Source organism: Pyrgilauda ruficollis, unplaced genomic scaffold (genome assembly GCF_017590135.1).
Source record: "Pyrgilauda ruficollis isolate IOZ18807 unplaced genomic scaffold, ASM1759013v1 scaffold72, whole genome shotgun sequence".
Taxonomy (NCBI): domain Eukaryota; kingdom Metazoa; phylum Chordata; class Aves; order Passeriformes; family Passeridae; genus Pyrgilauda; species Pyrgilauda ruficollis.
In genome coordinates, this window is record NW_024529044.1 from 3,922,921 (window position 1) to 3,936,973 (window position 14,053).

The 14,053-nt window shown below is 42.5% G+C and overlaps 1 protein-coding gene across 1 annotated transcript in view; it reads right to left on the minus strand.

Moving 5' to 3' along the window:
- RAB11FIP4 (RAB11 family interacting protein 4) overlaps nt 1–14,053 on the minus strand; it is a 118,246-nt gene that overhangs the window by 72,928 nt on the left and 31,265 nt on the right. Inside the window, exon 2 of the mRNA XM_041485820.1 lies at nt 8,932–9,019. Coding sequence (XP_041341754.1) covers nt 8,932–9,019 — 88 coding nt within the window. The remainder of the gene's footprint in view (nt 1–8,931; nt 9,020–14,053) is intronic.

Here is a 14,053-nt window from a genome sequence, read left to right on the forward strand (position 1 = left end):
TCAATGTCTGTGTTTCCCTCAGTCCTTCTCTCATCTGAAAACCTGAGACAAATATAGAAACACTGAAATCACCAGATGCCTCGTTTCCCATTAATTACCAGCGACTCCAATTGGCAGGGAGAGCTGCAGAAGGCAGTAATGACAGGCCAGGTTATTTTAGAGCACCCAGCTCACACACAGCCTTGGACCCAGACTGTGTGAACCTTCTCAGCATGTGTTGTGCACTATACTACTTGGAAGCTGCAATTGCCCAGCAGTTATTCCTCCCTTCCATCCCAGCACTAATGCAATATATTTGGCTGTGACATTACACATGGATACCACTCCCAAAGCAGCGAGCCAGAGGAAACAGGGCGATGGAAGGAAGTGTGAACTGAACGGGTTTATACCATTAGCTGACCTTTTCTCCTGGTTTTACATGAAGGAATAACATCGGTAGGGATGAAGACATGTTGTGGTTACGGAGAGGAGTCCCTTGCAAAGGAAAGGAGTACTTTAGAAACCAGAAAAATGACCAGATGGAGAAGCCTAATAGAGGGATCGCAGGGCTGTCCCTGTCCGCCACACACAGGCACATGTCGAGGTAGCACCTGCTGAATGGAGACATCATTAAGACTTCAGAAATGTCACATGGACAAAGGCAGCAAGACTTTTTTCTTCCTTTTTCAGCTTCTGCAGCGAAGTGAGAGTCTCAGGTCTTACTGAGCAGGCAAATGAGAATAAATGAGGTTGTTAAATACCCACTTTGCTGGAGAAGTACGTGGGCAAGAATGTGTGGTAGGGTCACTTCCCAAAGAGGAGTTTATCTGGGATTAACAATCAAAAACATAATCTACTGGCTGACAGGGGAAAGATGTTAAACTTGTTTGCCTGGAGAGAGCATCTTTCTACATAACTTGCCCTACCTGTAACTGTCACATTTCCCACCCAGCCATAATCCTTTTCTTTCTCTTCAAGTGCTCTGTGCTTGCCTAAGGTTATTTGCTAGTCCTCTCACAGAGGAAAATTCAATTATTGTTTCTACCTTTTGACATTAACAACTAAAGCTTATTGCTCATCAGACTGCCTTGTGCCAGCACCCACAGTGAGACTCATCACGCTATGAACTGCTTTGCTAAAAGGTCTCTGCACGAGATGGAGCAACTACTCCTTAAAGTGAGTTACCTCCAGCAAAAAAGGAAAATAAATACCAAGTGCTACACAGTAATGGATGCAGATTAGTGTAATGAACAGAGTATGTTGACAGTGTTCTAAAATTTCTCAACAACAGTAGTTTACACCATAATTCCAAGCTTTACTTTCCTAATACAGTTGTGCTAACAACAATTCTCTCCCAATTTTCTTTTTTTTTAGTGGGGAAAAGTCACAAAAGTTGTGGGTCTTCAAATAAGGATTTAACTGCCCAAAACAAGGGTGTGAGAAATATTTCTACCTTGCCTCGTTTCAAAAGGTCAGCCAGTCTGGTCTGTTAAGAGCTAGAGTCACAAACAGCTCCCACATCTCCAGGGTCTGAAATGTAGAGTCTTCTGTGCCCCCTCTTTGCTTTTAATTTCTCATCTAAGATTCCTCCTGATCACATTCTTTCATTTCACTTGTCCATTAGGGAGAACCACTTCATGGTAGCTCTTGATTTATTCAGTAAAAACACTGGGGAGAAAAGCATTGCCTCCTTTGCATCCAGCTGACTCGGTGCAGCCCTCACCACTTCACCAGAGCCACCTGGCCCAGGCTTTTACGCCTGATCCAGAACCTGGCCTAGCACCAAACCCATTTCCAGATCATCAGCAGCCATTTGATCCAATGTGATCACCAAACTGCATAGCTTAAAATGGCAAACAAAGCCAAATCTTGCTTTTAGTGTAGTCACAGGCCAAGTTTCCATCGGTGCTGGCAGATTCAGGGCATAAGTTCATCTGAGCCATTCTCCTTCTGCCAAGGGGAGTTTTTAGTGGGGAGATGTCTGGGTGTGCAGCAGGCAGCATCCCCTGTGCACTGCTCTGCATGCAAGCTGGCATGACAGCCTGGCTCTCTTCATCCTCCTGGGAAGATCTGCATGTCATTAAGATCTGCATGTCATACTCCATTAGAAAGGGAAGAAGAGAAGGAAATGCTGAGAGACCATTTTCCTCTGAGATTACTAAACCACATCATCACTACCTTGCAGACATGTGAACCTGTTCCAACATCCAGCAAATCAATGAAAAAATGGCCACTGGCTTTAAATTGTGCCACTTTTTTTATCCCTGTTAAGAACTGAGTTTTAAGAACAAGTTCTCCGTTCTCCTCTTCTCTGTGAGGACACAAATTGGAATCTCTTCACTCTGGAGGACTGATGCTGGTCTTCTCCTTGGTCCTTCCTTCATCCCTTTTCACCAGGAAGCAAGTCAGGTGATGAATCAGCTTTCTTATTCAGTGTTTTTCTACAGCAGTGCCAATACAATCTCACCTTCTGCTCCCCTCATCTAAATATCTAATTTGAATTTTTCAGGTACTCAAGGAGGGTTACACAATGGTGTAACATAAAGAGAGAACATTGGAGTGTCTCAAATGCTGCACCATGTGTGCTTTTATTACCTAGGACATGTTCTTATTAGAACACATCCTGGCTTGCAGCCTGGGAAGTGCAGTGAGCTAAATTAGTGTGTCACACTCCAGACAGAAAACAACAACAAATCAAATCTGGCAAATCTCAACATGGAAATAGGAAGGTACTGGACAAAGATCTGTTCTTTGTTAGCAGAACCACTCCTGAGCAGAACCCCATGTGCTGAGATCTGCAGAACTGCCATGGTGGATATTTCAAGCTGTGCAGCAGTGTGCACCCAAGGCTAGAATCTGTCCAAAAATAACCCATTGCAATGAAGGAAAGAAATAATTCCTGGCTACTTTAAGGGCCTCCTGCACTAGAGATGTCCTATTATTGCTATAAATTCATTTTCCCAGAAAAAGTAGAACTGAAAGCCACTTACATGGCTGATTAGAGACATTTCATTTGGACGTCTACCTGTATCATAAGATATTAATGTGCTCAATGTTCTCTCTCCTTTGCTGCAGTTGGGAAAATTTCATCTACATTTCTGGGCAGCACTTGGCAAGAAGACCTAGCTGCACTGCAATAACAGTGAGGAAGCAGAGAGAGGAAAGAGTAAGCCAGGAATAGCTTCAGGTCCTTGTGCACCCATTGCTGCAGCCCCACTGAAGGGTGCCCTTTATGGAGAAACACTGTGAAAGGCTGTGCTCAGTGTAAGTCACTGTGACACAGACTGGCAGCAAGCTTGTGTCTGGAGAAAGCACTAAACAATCAGATCACAAAATGAGAGTAGCCAGAAGCTGCTGAATTTTCTTTCCTGGCTAAAAACACCTGATGAGCCAGCACAGAAGCAGCATCTCTGTCCACTCAAGAGGCTCTTTGAAACGTGGATGTGTACGAGTTCTAGTTTAACAAAGCACTGAGTCATTTTTTAGCCTGGTCTGTCAAAATTATCTGAGTTAAAAATATTTATCCTAATACTACAAATGCTAAAGCAAACACAATTCATTTGGCCAGAACAGGCTCATTTTCAGTCCTAAGCAAAGAGGATGAAAGTCCTTTACAAGTCACTGAGGGGGAAGACAACAACCTTTAACTTTTTCAGTTCACTCAGGTGCTAGACATGATATCTCTTATGAGATAATTTTATGAGTTTACAATCAGTTCTATTTTAAAATGGTTTTTCCACCCTAACAAACATTCAATTTGCAAACAAAGATTCTGGCCACAAACTCAATTTTCGCAAAGCTGTTTCTCCAAGAAGGAGATTTAACCCATAACACATCAGACAATTTTCACAGGCAATTAGGCAATTTTAATACAATAGGAAATCAAATCTGGATACCTAATTGAATGTCATTGGTTTCTGGCATTTTTCCTAACAGCGAGAGTCCTTACTTTATCTGCCTTTGGATCTTTAGTGGTGTATTAGACTCATTTATGGTTTCAGGGTGTATTTAGTGAAATTTAGTGAAGTCTTAGAAAACTTACAAGTACTTTCAGGAGTAGCCAATTTCAGTTCATTGAGCAGCTAAAAGTAATTAATTCCAGGAGAGCTCAGCTCTTCACACTCACTGACAGTCCTTGTCCCTGGAGCCATCCCAAGCACCACCCCTGTCAGTAAGTTATTCTTACCAGAACAGATAGATCCATCAGATCATTTCCAGTCACAGCCTCATTGAAGCTTGAGATCTACAGCTACGAACCAAAATGGGTTCATGTAGACTTTGGGGTTTTCTGATGTGCTTTACTGAAATTCCCATGCTGGTGCAGCTGTCCTGGTCCTAGATATTACAGGCAAATAAACTCCCTTTTACATGACTGCAACATACCCATCTCTTAGTCCTGGATCTTCAGGTCACAGCTGATAAAACTCTTTTCTCAGCTATGGGACTGCAAATTAGATTTTATAATTAACTGGAGGAGATGGCCAAAACTTGGCACTGGTTTTGTGAGAAATACGTGTGCTTGGAGCATTTGAATGAAACTATAAAAGCTATTAAGAAAAACATACTCTCCAGTGAAACAGACGGCCAGAAATACTCTGCTTTAGAACAATTTGTTTTGAAAAAACACCATCAAATTTCATACTGTATTATATTCATATTATTTCACAGTCCAAATAACCTGTCATAGTCTGAGCTAGCAGAACAGCCAACACCCCTTTTGGAACATTTCTTTGAAACACTGGGTAAATTTGTATTCTTGGAATTTTCATTAAAAAGTGCTAGGAACTCACAGAGAAACATATCTACTTTTTAACTTTTAGGTGCTTATATATTAGCTTGCTTCTAGAAGCTTTGCAACCAACTGCAGTAATTAGATGCCTCAGGATCTAGGGAAGCACAGAAATGGATTTTTGAAGGCACATAATGGTCTGGGTTACTATTTTGAAGATTCAAAGGTTGCTATTGCTGCAGGTGGGGAAGTGTATAAATTCACAGCTGTGCTTCTTCCACACTGTTAATGAATATGAAGGAGCCCCTACAACTCTTCATTTTCAAATTCCATAGCCAAGCACAACTAAAATGTCCTTAAAACTTCTACAACATGAAGACTCCCTTGATGCAGGAGAACAACAGGCTGTATGATTTAATCAAAAAACAGTGATTCTGCTAAAGCACACAGATTCATAAATGCAGAAATGCTCTGTGCTGACATGGCTCAGTCTCTCATGTTATAAAAGCCATGACCCTCCAAACACTACACAGCAGTCAGCACTGTTTTCATGGTTAAAATACGCTATAAAGTCAGAATACACCTGTCTTTGTATTTTAATTCTGTATTATTCTGTGTTCATACAGTACCCTCTTATCACTGTGAGCTGTAACACCGAGGGCAGCAGGGGGAGCTCCCCCTTTATTTGTCAGGGTTTGGGTACTTTTAAGCAGACTATCAAAGTAAAGAGACTATTGGAAAGACAATAGAAATCTTAAAATATAAGGAACAGGTCAGACTCAATTAGAGCCTGTTCCTGCAAACATATCTGACTGTGGAATCCACCAGCCTGCAGAGCACAGGGAATTAACAGCTCCACTCAAGCTTTTAAGTATTACAAGTGGCAGAAAATATTTACTGGATCAGTACAATATAAATTCAGAACAGCAAAAACATTCATTGGCTCTGCTGAGCAAACAGTAATGGTTCCCATGCTGACCTAGCTGAAATTAATGGGAATTCAGCCTTTGAGTGATATTCTGGCTGCTCTCAGTGTCTCTAAGCAGTGCCACAAAGCACTTAGGTAAGAGGCTACAGGTGTTATTTCATGGCAATTGCTCTACAGGCAGACAGTTATTAAAGCCCTGCAGGCAGCAGATAGAGAGAGCAGCTTGAGCACAAGTAAAACCTTCATACTCTGGCATTCCAATGAAATTGCTGCAAAGCTTTAAATTTGATGGCAAGCCTATCCCTGGCTCTGGCAAAGCCTAATTGTATAGGGAAAGCAGCCTGGACAGCAGGACTCAGCACAGATGCTGAGGCAAATTCCTTTAATCCACAAAAGATCAGCAAAAGAAGCAAAGCTTTCCATAAATAGCAAGCACTATACCTGTCCAATATTCCACCCCAGAGACAAAGTGGGAAGGAGCTCCTTCAACACTTTCTGCCCTCTAGCATACTTACCTCCACTTGAACACATCTTCTCCACCCCTTCCCAAGGTCCTGTACTGTCAGTGAGATTGCTCATCCTTACCCACACCTCCTGCTACTCAGCAGCTGAAGGAAATCAACTGTTTTCCACCTGACAGTCCCAGCAGCTGCTGCAGAGCTACATGACCCATATGTCATGAGGTTTATGCAGCTCCAGGAGGAAACAAGGCTCGGTGTCCTTTTGTGGAGGAACACAACACTTTTCATGTATACATGCAAGAGTAAACAATGCACTGGTTTACAGAGAAAAGAGGCCAAGCTGCAAATTTTAGATCCAGGGGTAAGAGTTTCTCTATCAACCAATTACAGAGTATTAAACACTTAGGTGTTTGGGATTTTTTCAAGTTCCAGTATTTAGCTTTTCACAGAAATCCAACCCTGGATATGAAATGCTCAAACCAACATCATCAGAGGTCAACTCTGATTTGAATCTGTTGCTCTTAGATGTCTCATGATTTAAATAAATTCAAGGCCCTGATCCACCAAAAAACCTTGACATTATATCACCTCTGTGCAGCAAACAATTTCATCACCATAATATAAAGGCAAGCATTTTTAAGACAAATTAATTTGAAATCTCATAAATAAGAAATATAGTAAGGCATTAAGATTGTAAAGCTTGAATTTAAACATTTGGCTTCCATTGCTAAGAATAGCATAACTTCATACTCTATTACTGAAAACCCCAGTGGATTTATAGTAGCATCTCATTTTGCTCTATTAATCTGACTGCCCCAAGCAATTGTAATAGGCTGAGATGTCAAAGAATCATATTTATAATCTGTTGCTGCCAAAACAAATTGCTTTTGTTTGATAATAAGCCTGCTACTCCCCTTGGGATGTGGCTGCACTAAAACAACATGGTGGAGGCTTTCCATTCTGAAAGGCAGACATGCCCTTTCTGAACTTTAACATAACCAATTTAATTTTTAAAGAAAAAATGGCAGGTAGCCAAAGATGAATAAAATTTCCATGCTATGAGGCGAGCAATAGAAACAGTTTTTCTAAAGAGAAGCTGTGAAAACATGCAGCACAGTGTCTTATCAGAAATAGATACAGCTGCTGCTGCTTGGATGATAAACACTTAGCACTGAGTCTGTGAAAGTGTTGAAATGCTAATGATGTGCTAAGGGAGCTCTAGGTGATGCTGCAGAACTGGATGATTTCTCTACATCTGTTCACAGATACATCCTAACAACCATCACACAAATGATTTGGACCCTACATGCTCCACAGCTGGGCTTTAAGCTATTCATAAACTTGGAGTGCAAGGTACACCAGTTTGTCCTGGTCATATCTTTGCAGGATTAAACCTTAGGATATGAACACGAGAATTAGCTCCCACAAGGTGAGCAAGCATGAAAACCCCCAAGGCCTTATGACTGATAACTCAATATTCTCACGCTGTCCCCACAGTAAAGGAGATGCAGCTGCCCACTCCATCACTGCTGGTACATGGAGAAGGGCACAATTACCACAGAAGAGATGTTCTGGGTCATTTCTATCCCTTCCTGATCATATTTTGTGCATTTGTGCAATCTTTAGACTGTGAATTACAGAAGACACCAGATGATTTACAGAGCTTGTATCTTACCTAAACTAGAAGTCAGTTTGCTACAGCATTTTCTGCTCAAGGAAAACCCCAAGCAGAGACTTTAGGGTCTGTGCACAAATGTAATAAAAGACTTTAGGTCTGTGCACAAATGTAATAACTTTCCTCCTGGGCTTTCTCTTGCCTTCTCTTCAAACACATCAGTGTCACCTTGGACGGTGTCTCCAAAAACATTGATAAGAGCAGCCTCTCAATGTAATTTTACCTAATTATACACTGTCTTTGGCAGCCATAAACTTTAATTAACAGTACCGTGGTTTTACGTTTTTTGCATCATTATAGCTTCATAATAATCTCATCAGAGAAGACTCTCCAGAGGCTTCTCCTGGAACCATACCACGATCACTGTGACATTCACCCTGTCCCTGAGTGAAGCCTCTGGGCTATGACTTCACTCCAACACTTTAGAAAGGACACACTACATGTCCAGAATAGATGGATTATTTCACTATGGGAAAAGCAATCAGCAGCAAATCAGCTGAAGTCCCTCCTCACTGGTTTTTTGTTGCCTTTAGGCTAAGCTCTAAAGCATAACCACATCTGTGTCTTCTGTCAAGGACTGTTTCCTCGGAAAGGAGGTGGTTGGATCCACCTGATCTCAATCTTCAGGGTTTTCATCACCAACCTGTAATTAACTTTCTTCCTTCCAATACATGAACCCAAGTACCCTAACAACATGAATTAATTATACCTTTCAGATACCTCAAGGCCAATTTAATAGTCTTAAATTTCCTAGTAGAGAACTGAAAGCCCAAGGGCTCCCTAACTCCCTGAGGTAAATCAGTGGCAGAACCCCATCAGAATCTGGAAGTATCAAACCTGGGCCCTGTCAACCACAAAGCTACTCTTTCTTCTGCTGTATTTGTCTTTAAACCACAACACATTTATTCTGACAAAAATTAGCAGTAAACCAATGCCCAAGCACCTATGGATGCAGGAACTCTAGCACTGCTCACCATTAATACATGAGATGCATGTATGGAAAATGGAAAAATATCCTGGCTCTGTTCCCAGAGCTGCTCTACTGTCACTACAAATAACCAGAGTTAAAAGAGAGGATGTCTTTGATCATTACATTTTCTGCAACCAGAGAAACATTAGTGGAACTGAACTGGATTATTTTTAAGAAATATGCACATACCTTTGATAGCAAAAACTCCGTGACAGAAGTCCTTAAAATTGATTCTTCCCAAATCATTCGGGTCCAAGTACTTTGCCAGTTTTTCCACCTAAAATAAAAGATGATAAAATATGTGTTGTGCTTGGTATATCGTCTGTTGCTCTGATACAGTCTGCATCTTCTACAGAAGACTACAAGTTGAAGAATACTCACACTGTTCACTTGAACCAGCCAATAAAATGGGTCTGCAAGGAGAAATCATGTCTTGTATGACCCTGGTGCTAACCAAAGCACAGGCCTGACCAAAACTTCTTCAGCTGGGACACAACAATCCTGCCCTGTGGGGATCTCAAGAGCTTAGTAAGGGGAGAATCTGTGACTTATGCTCTCACCATAGAGCAGGGTGCTAACAGAATCTCTTCTCTGGGAGCTCTTGATGTACATTCAGCTCAGAGGAACTTTAAACCTTAGTGGCTCTCCACCCCTCCTATCACAAGTTCTCAGGGAAGGGGAAAGGACAGACCAAGATGTGCACAGCCCATAACAGTCTCATTCCCTAAATAATCCAATTACAGGAGAGAAAACCCATTGGGCACTTGGAATGAAACCAAACTTCCTTGACACAGGAGAAAATAAAATTTTTGTACAGGAAAATTAACAGTACGAAAATATATTCATGTGATGAGAGAATGGTTGTTTCTAGCACACAACCATTGTTGGCATTGTGCAAACAAGCAATGTACTTATTCCTTATAATCTCAGCTTCACAGTTTAGTCTTTCTGCTCATTATTTACCAATAGAATGAGATTATACTGAATTTAAGCCCAGCCACCAAATTAGTACTTGCCCCAAAAACGGTCTGGCAAATTTTTCAGGAAGGTTTTGGGATGGAGGAAGAAAAGCAGCCTAGACTGGAGAGGCTCTTGTGCTGTCTAGAAGAAAAAGGAATGGAGGAACAAGTAGCCAAAGAAGCATGAAGTGAGAGGCAGACCAGTGCAGGGAGGTGAATGCACACCTGGACCCACAGCTGGCTGTTCTTTCTGACAACCGCTCTGCCGGAGCTTGAGTACATCCCCTTGTGTGCCAGTGCCTTTCCCTGTAGCACCTTGCAGGGACCCTCACTGAGGCAGAGGCAGCCTCTTACTGCTCCTAAGAGCTCACAGCCCGCTCCACACAACCCTGCCCTTGGCTGGGCCCTCCAGACACCCAGGCGTTTGAACACGCTGAGTGCAGGGACAGCAGGCGTGGAGGAGGCCACAGAATCCTGCTGCAGCACAGTCTGTGCGAGCTCGGATATGTCAGTCTGAGCAGCAACAAAAGCCCAGCTGCAAAGATGCAGCAAATGAATCCAGATGACCTAGTTTCTCAATTTTCTGGTGTGTTTTTTTCCCACGTGCTAGCAAACCCCAGCAGGTTCCCAAAGCCCTGCAGATAATGCACTCATGTGTGCGCATGACACTTCTTCTTACAGGCATTTCTCAGTGCCTATAAATTCCCTCTGTACCAATAACTGCCATGATAATCCAAAGGGCTCATTTAGAACATGCAAATCTGGATAAAAAAAGGAAAAAAAATGTACTCATATGCAAAATTCTATATTGAATGAGAAAGGTACAATTTGATCCTTAAATTGAATCCTTTCCCCTCTCATTTTCTTAGGGAAAATAAAAAAATCAGCTTGTATGGGGAGGGCAAATAAGGAGCTGTATGATGAGTTCAGAGCCCATGACAAGTTAGACATTTTTTTAAAACTTTCATATTGCAGAAGGCTTCCACAGCTCCAGTCCTGCCAGCTGGGCAACAGAGCCCAGATGTCAACTATGGTGTGACTCATGGTGAAACTTCCACCCTGGCATCACAAGGAATTACTGTAACCCCACTAATTCAGAGCACCAGAACACACATCTGTGTTTCCAAAAAGAAAAGCTGCTTCACCAGACACCACAGTTTGTGGTTAATGCATACCAGACTAGCTGAAAATCCTGACTGAAACCAATTAAGTAGAGACATGCTTGATACAGAAAATCCAGGTCAGTGTTATCCCTGTCACCTTCACAAATAACAATTGTGTTTTAAATTTTAATGCACAGATTCCTGCAGCCAGTTGGGAAACCTCTAGTCTATTTAATATTGTGCTGTAACACAGTGGTGTCACTGGGTGTTCCCAGGGAATCTGGCACTTTATTTCTCAAAGTTGATCCAATGATTTTTGTCCACCAGCTGCTCAGACATTTAAAATTACACTTTTAAAATCAAATTAAATGAGATGTCCCTGGGAGTGTGTATTATGGAGGAACAGAGGATATGTTCACATTTAGGTGTAAGCAATGTCTTAAGAGTAAATGAAATTATCACCTGAGCAAAGTGCTTCAGTGTCCAGTTCCCCCTAAATCTAATTTTCAGGTTTTCAGTCAGATATTACAATGCAAATAACTGACAGCAGTGCAGGAGATGATGAAGAATTTACAGAACAGCCTGATGGAATTAATGCCAGCAGTGCTCACATCTTCAGCCAGGAATAAACACAGCTCCCATCACAGGTCAGGGGATAAAAGGATTTTGATCACCAGGGACTGAGTTTGGGTGGATACTTGCATAGGGTTTGTGCATTAATACACACACATATTTGGTACATAAATCCCTGCATACTTGCACATGGTTTTCAAGCGCCTGCAGTGCACTTGATCATGCGTTTTTACCAATAGCTTTCTGGAATAAGGCAAGAAGCTCTTCCTAGTTAATTCTAGACTGAAGGCATTGCTTTAAGTTAAATTTCAATCTGTGGCCAAATAAACTACAGCTACCCCGAAATCTTCTCTGGTGTTCACACTCTATAACCACCCTTCTGCTTCACTTTGTAAAGAAATAAAGTCCTCTCCTCCTCCTTCTCAGAAAGGGTTGGCTCCCCACAATGAATCAGAAGTTGTTTTATTTATTCACTGCCTCGGGAAACTTATGGATTTGTCAGCCTACCTGGCAAGCTGCGTGACATTGAATCCTTTTTGCAGTCAACAACCTCCTGGGACTGGGGGAGTCCACAGCCCCTGCCAGGCAATGAGGGAACAGCAGCTCTGTCCTTGGTCTGCACACGTGGGACACGCAGGATGGGCCAGTCCTGGGCACACTCAGACTCTTGGGCCCCACATCTCTGGGCTGTGCTGGGCTTTGCACATCCCCTGGCAAGGGACACAGGACCACAAAACCAACTGCTGCCAAAATTCAGTGTGAAATGAGTGTGTGATTGTTGTGGTACCTACAGGCAGCACAGGGAGCAAGGTGTGCTCCAGAGTTTAACATCAGAAGTCATCACAATGAGTAGGGACAGTGTTTTGGGCTGGGGACAGACACTCTGCACAGAGCAGTCCCCCACCATGTGGGATAGACAGCACAAACAAGGATTGCAAACTAGTTCTTCACTGTAGGAAGTGAACAAAGGCAGAAAAAATGAGCTGCAGGCTCAATAATCCAGCTGGTTCTTTTGGCAGCTGCAAGGGTGTCTCTAATGAACTCTTCAGTAGCCATCCAATAGTCAGAGAGAAGACATAAATCTGAGAGAGAAGAAATAAATCATTTTTCTTTGGGAAACAACTGGAGAAAACCAAATCTCTGTCCCTATTGTTTAACTCTCCTGGACGAATGGCTGATTACCCTTTCAATGCAAACATGTTTCTCCACTGGAATAACTGCTCACTTCAGCCAAGGTGCTGCCTCCTGTCCCTTGGGTGGCCCAGCCACCCTGACTGCCCTGCAAAGGGGTGCTTCCCCCATGCTGCTTCCTGACACACAAGAAGAGGCTGGGAACACTTGAAAAAGCAGAATGGAAAGGATGTTTGTAGCAGAGGGAGAGGAGAAAGGGGAGGAAAGAGGACAAATCACTGACAGACCTTAGAAGAGATTTATTGAAACGGATCTTTTCTTGCATTTGAGTTCAATACAGGGGCACCTGTACTGAACAGCCAAGGAACCCTCTCCAGACCCCTGGCCAGCTTTTGTACTGAGGCTGCCAAGACAGCATCAGTACTTTTTCCAGCAAAGATTTTCTGTTTGGAACTGAATCCTGCTTCCATTCGCAGGCAAGAAGAAACTCAGACCTCTAGTGACCTCACTTAATTTTCTTCAAAAAATAAGAGATTTTGTTAACACAAAAAACATTTGTAAGATTTAGAAGTAATTGAGTTCAGAGGGACCCTACACCAGTTCTATCCACTGAAATCTTGCAGCAGGATCCAAATCACAGCCAGAAGATGCCATTTGAAATAAACAACTTGTCTCGGTAATTTGCCTTCATACTGCAGGAGTCTGTGAGCACGTCTCACCCTGAAGTGTGAGCAGGGAACACCTGGGAGCTGTGACAAAGGCAACACAACATTTTCAGGAAAAGGTCAGGCTGTACTGTGGCAGCGACATTTGGGCAGGATCTCCTGAGGCAGAAGCATTTGTGAGAAACCTCAAAAAAACAGTAAAAGTGGATTAAACATGTAAATGCCGCAGGGTGGAATTAGAGAGCTTCCCACATGATTTATAAAAGGAGCAGCAGAACTGCACTTGCCCTGGTTTCAACAGACTGGCCTTTCCCACATTGGGAAAGGGTGTAAGTTTACACCTGGACAGTTGGAAATGCTGCTCTGGCTGCAGGGCTGGGCAATGAGGCCACCACGTGTGTGAGAGCCACCCCTGTCCTCTTCACCAGCCCCTGGGTTCAGGTGTTCTTGGCACTGATGTGGTCCCAGATGTTGGAGCTCTTCAGTCAGAAGGGCTGTCTTTGATGAGATGGGATTTATAGATGGAGGGGAAAGTAATGAGATTTCTCTCTGATATTGTGGCATTTCAGGGAAGCAACACAACAAGAGGGAAGTAATTTTACATTGCATTGGAGAAACTAGCACTCACACAGCTGTGGTACCCACTATCATATGAGATGCTGAAAACACAGACGTTGCAGAGAACCGACATACAATTAAAACATCTTATGCAACCAAAAAGAGAGTTTTCTTCTGTTTAATTTGGCAAAAGGGAGAGCAAATGATGATTTGTTACTAGGTATAAAGACTTCTGCAAGCTGGGAACTACAGGTTCAAAAAGACCGTAGCAGAGGGAAGACATAAAGAACCATTATCTGCAAAATAAAACTGAATAGACTCC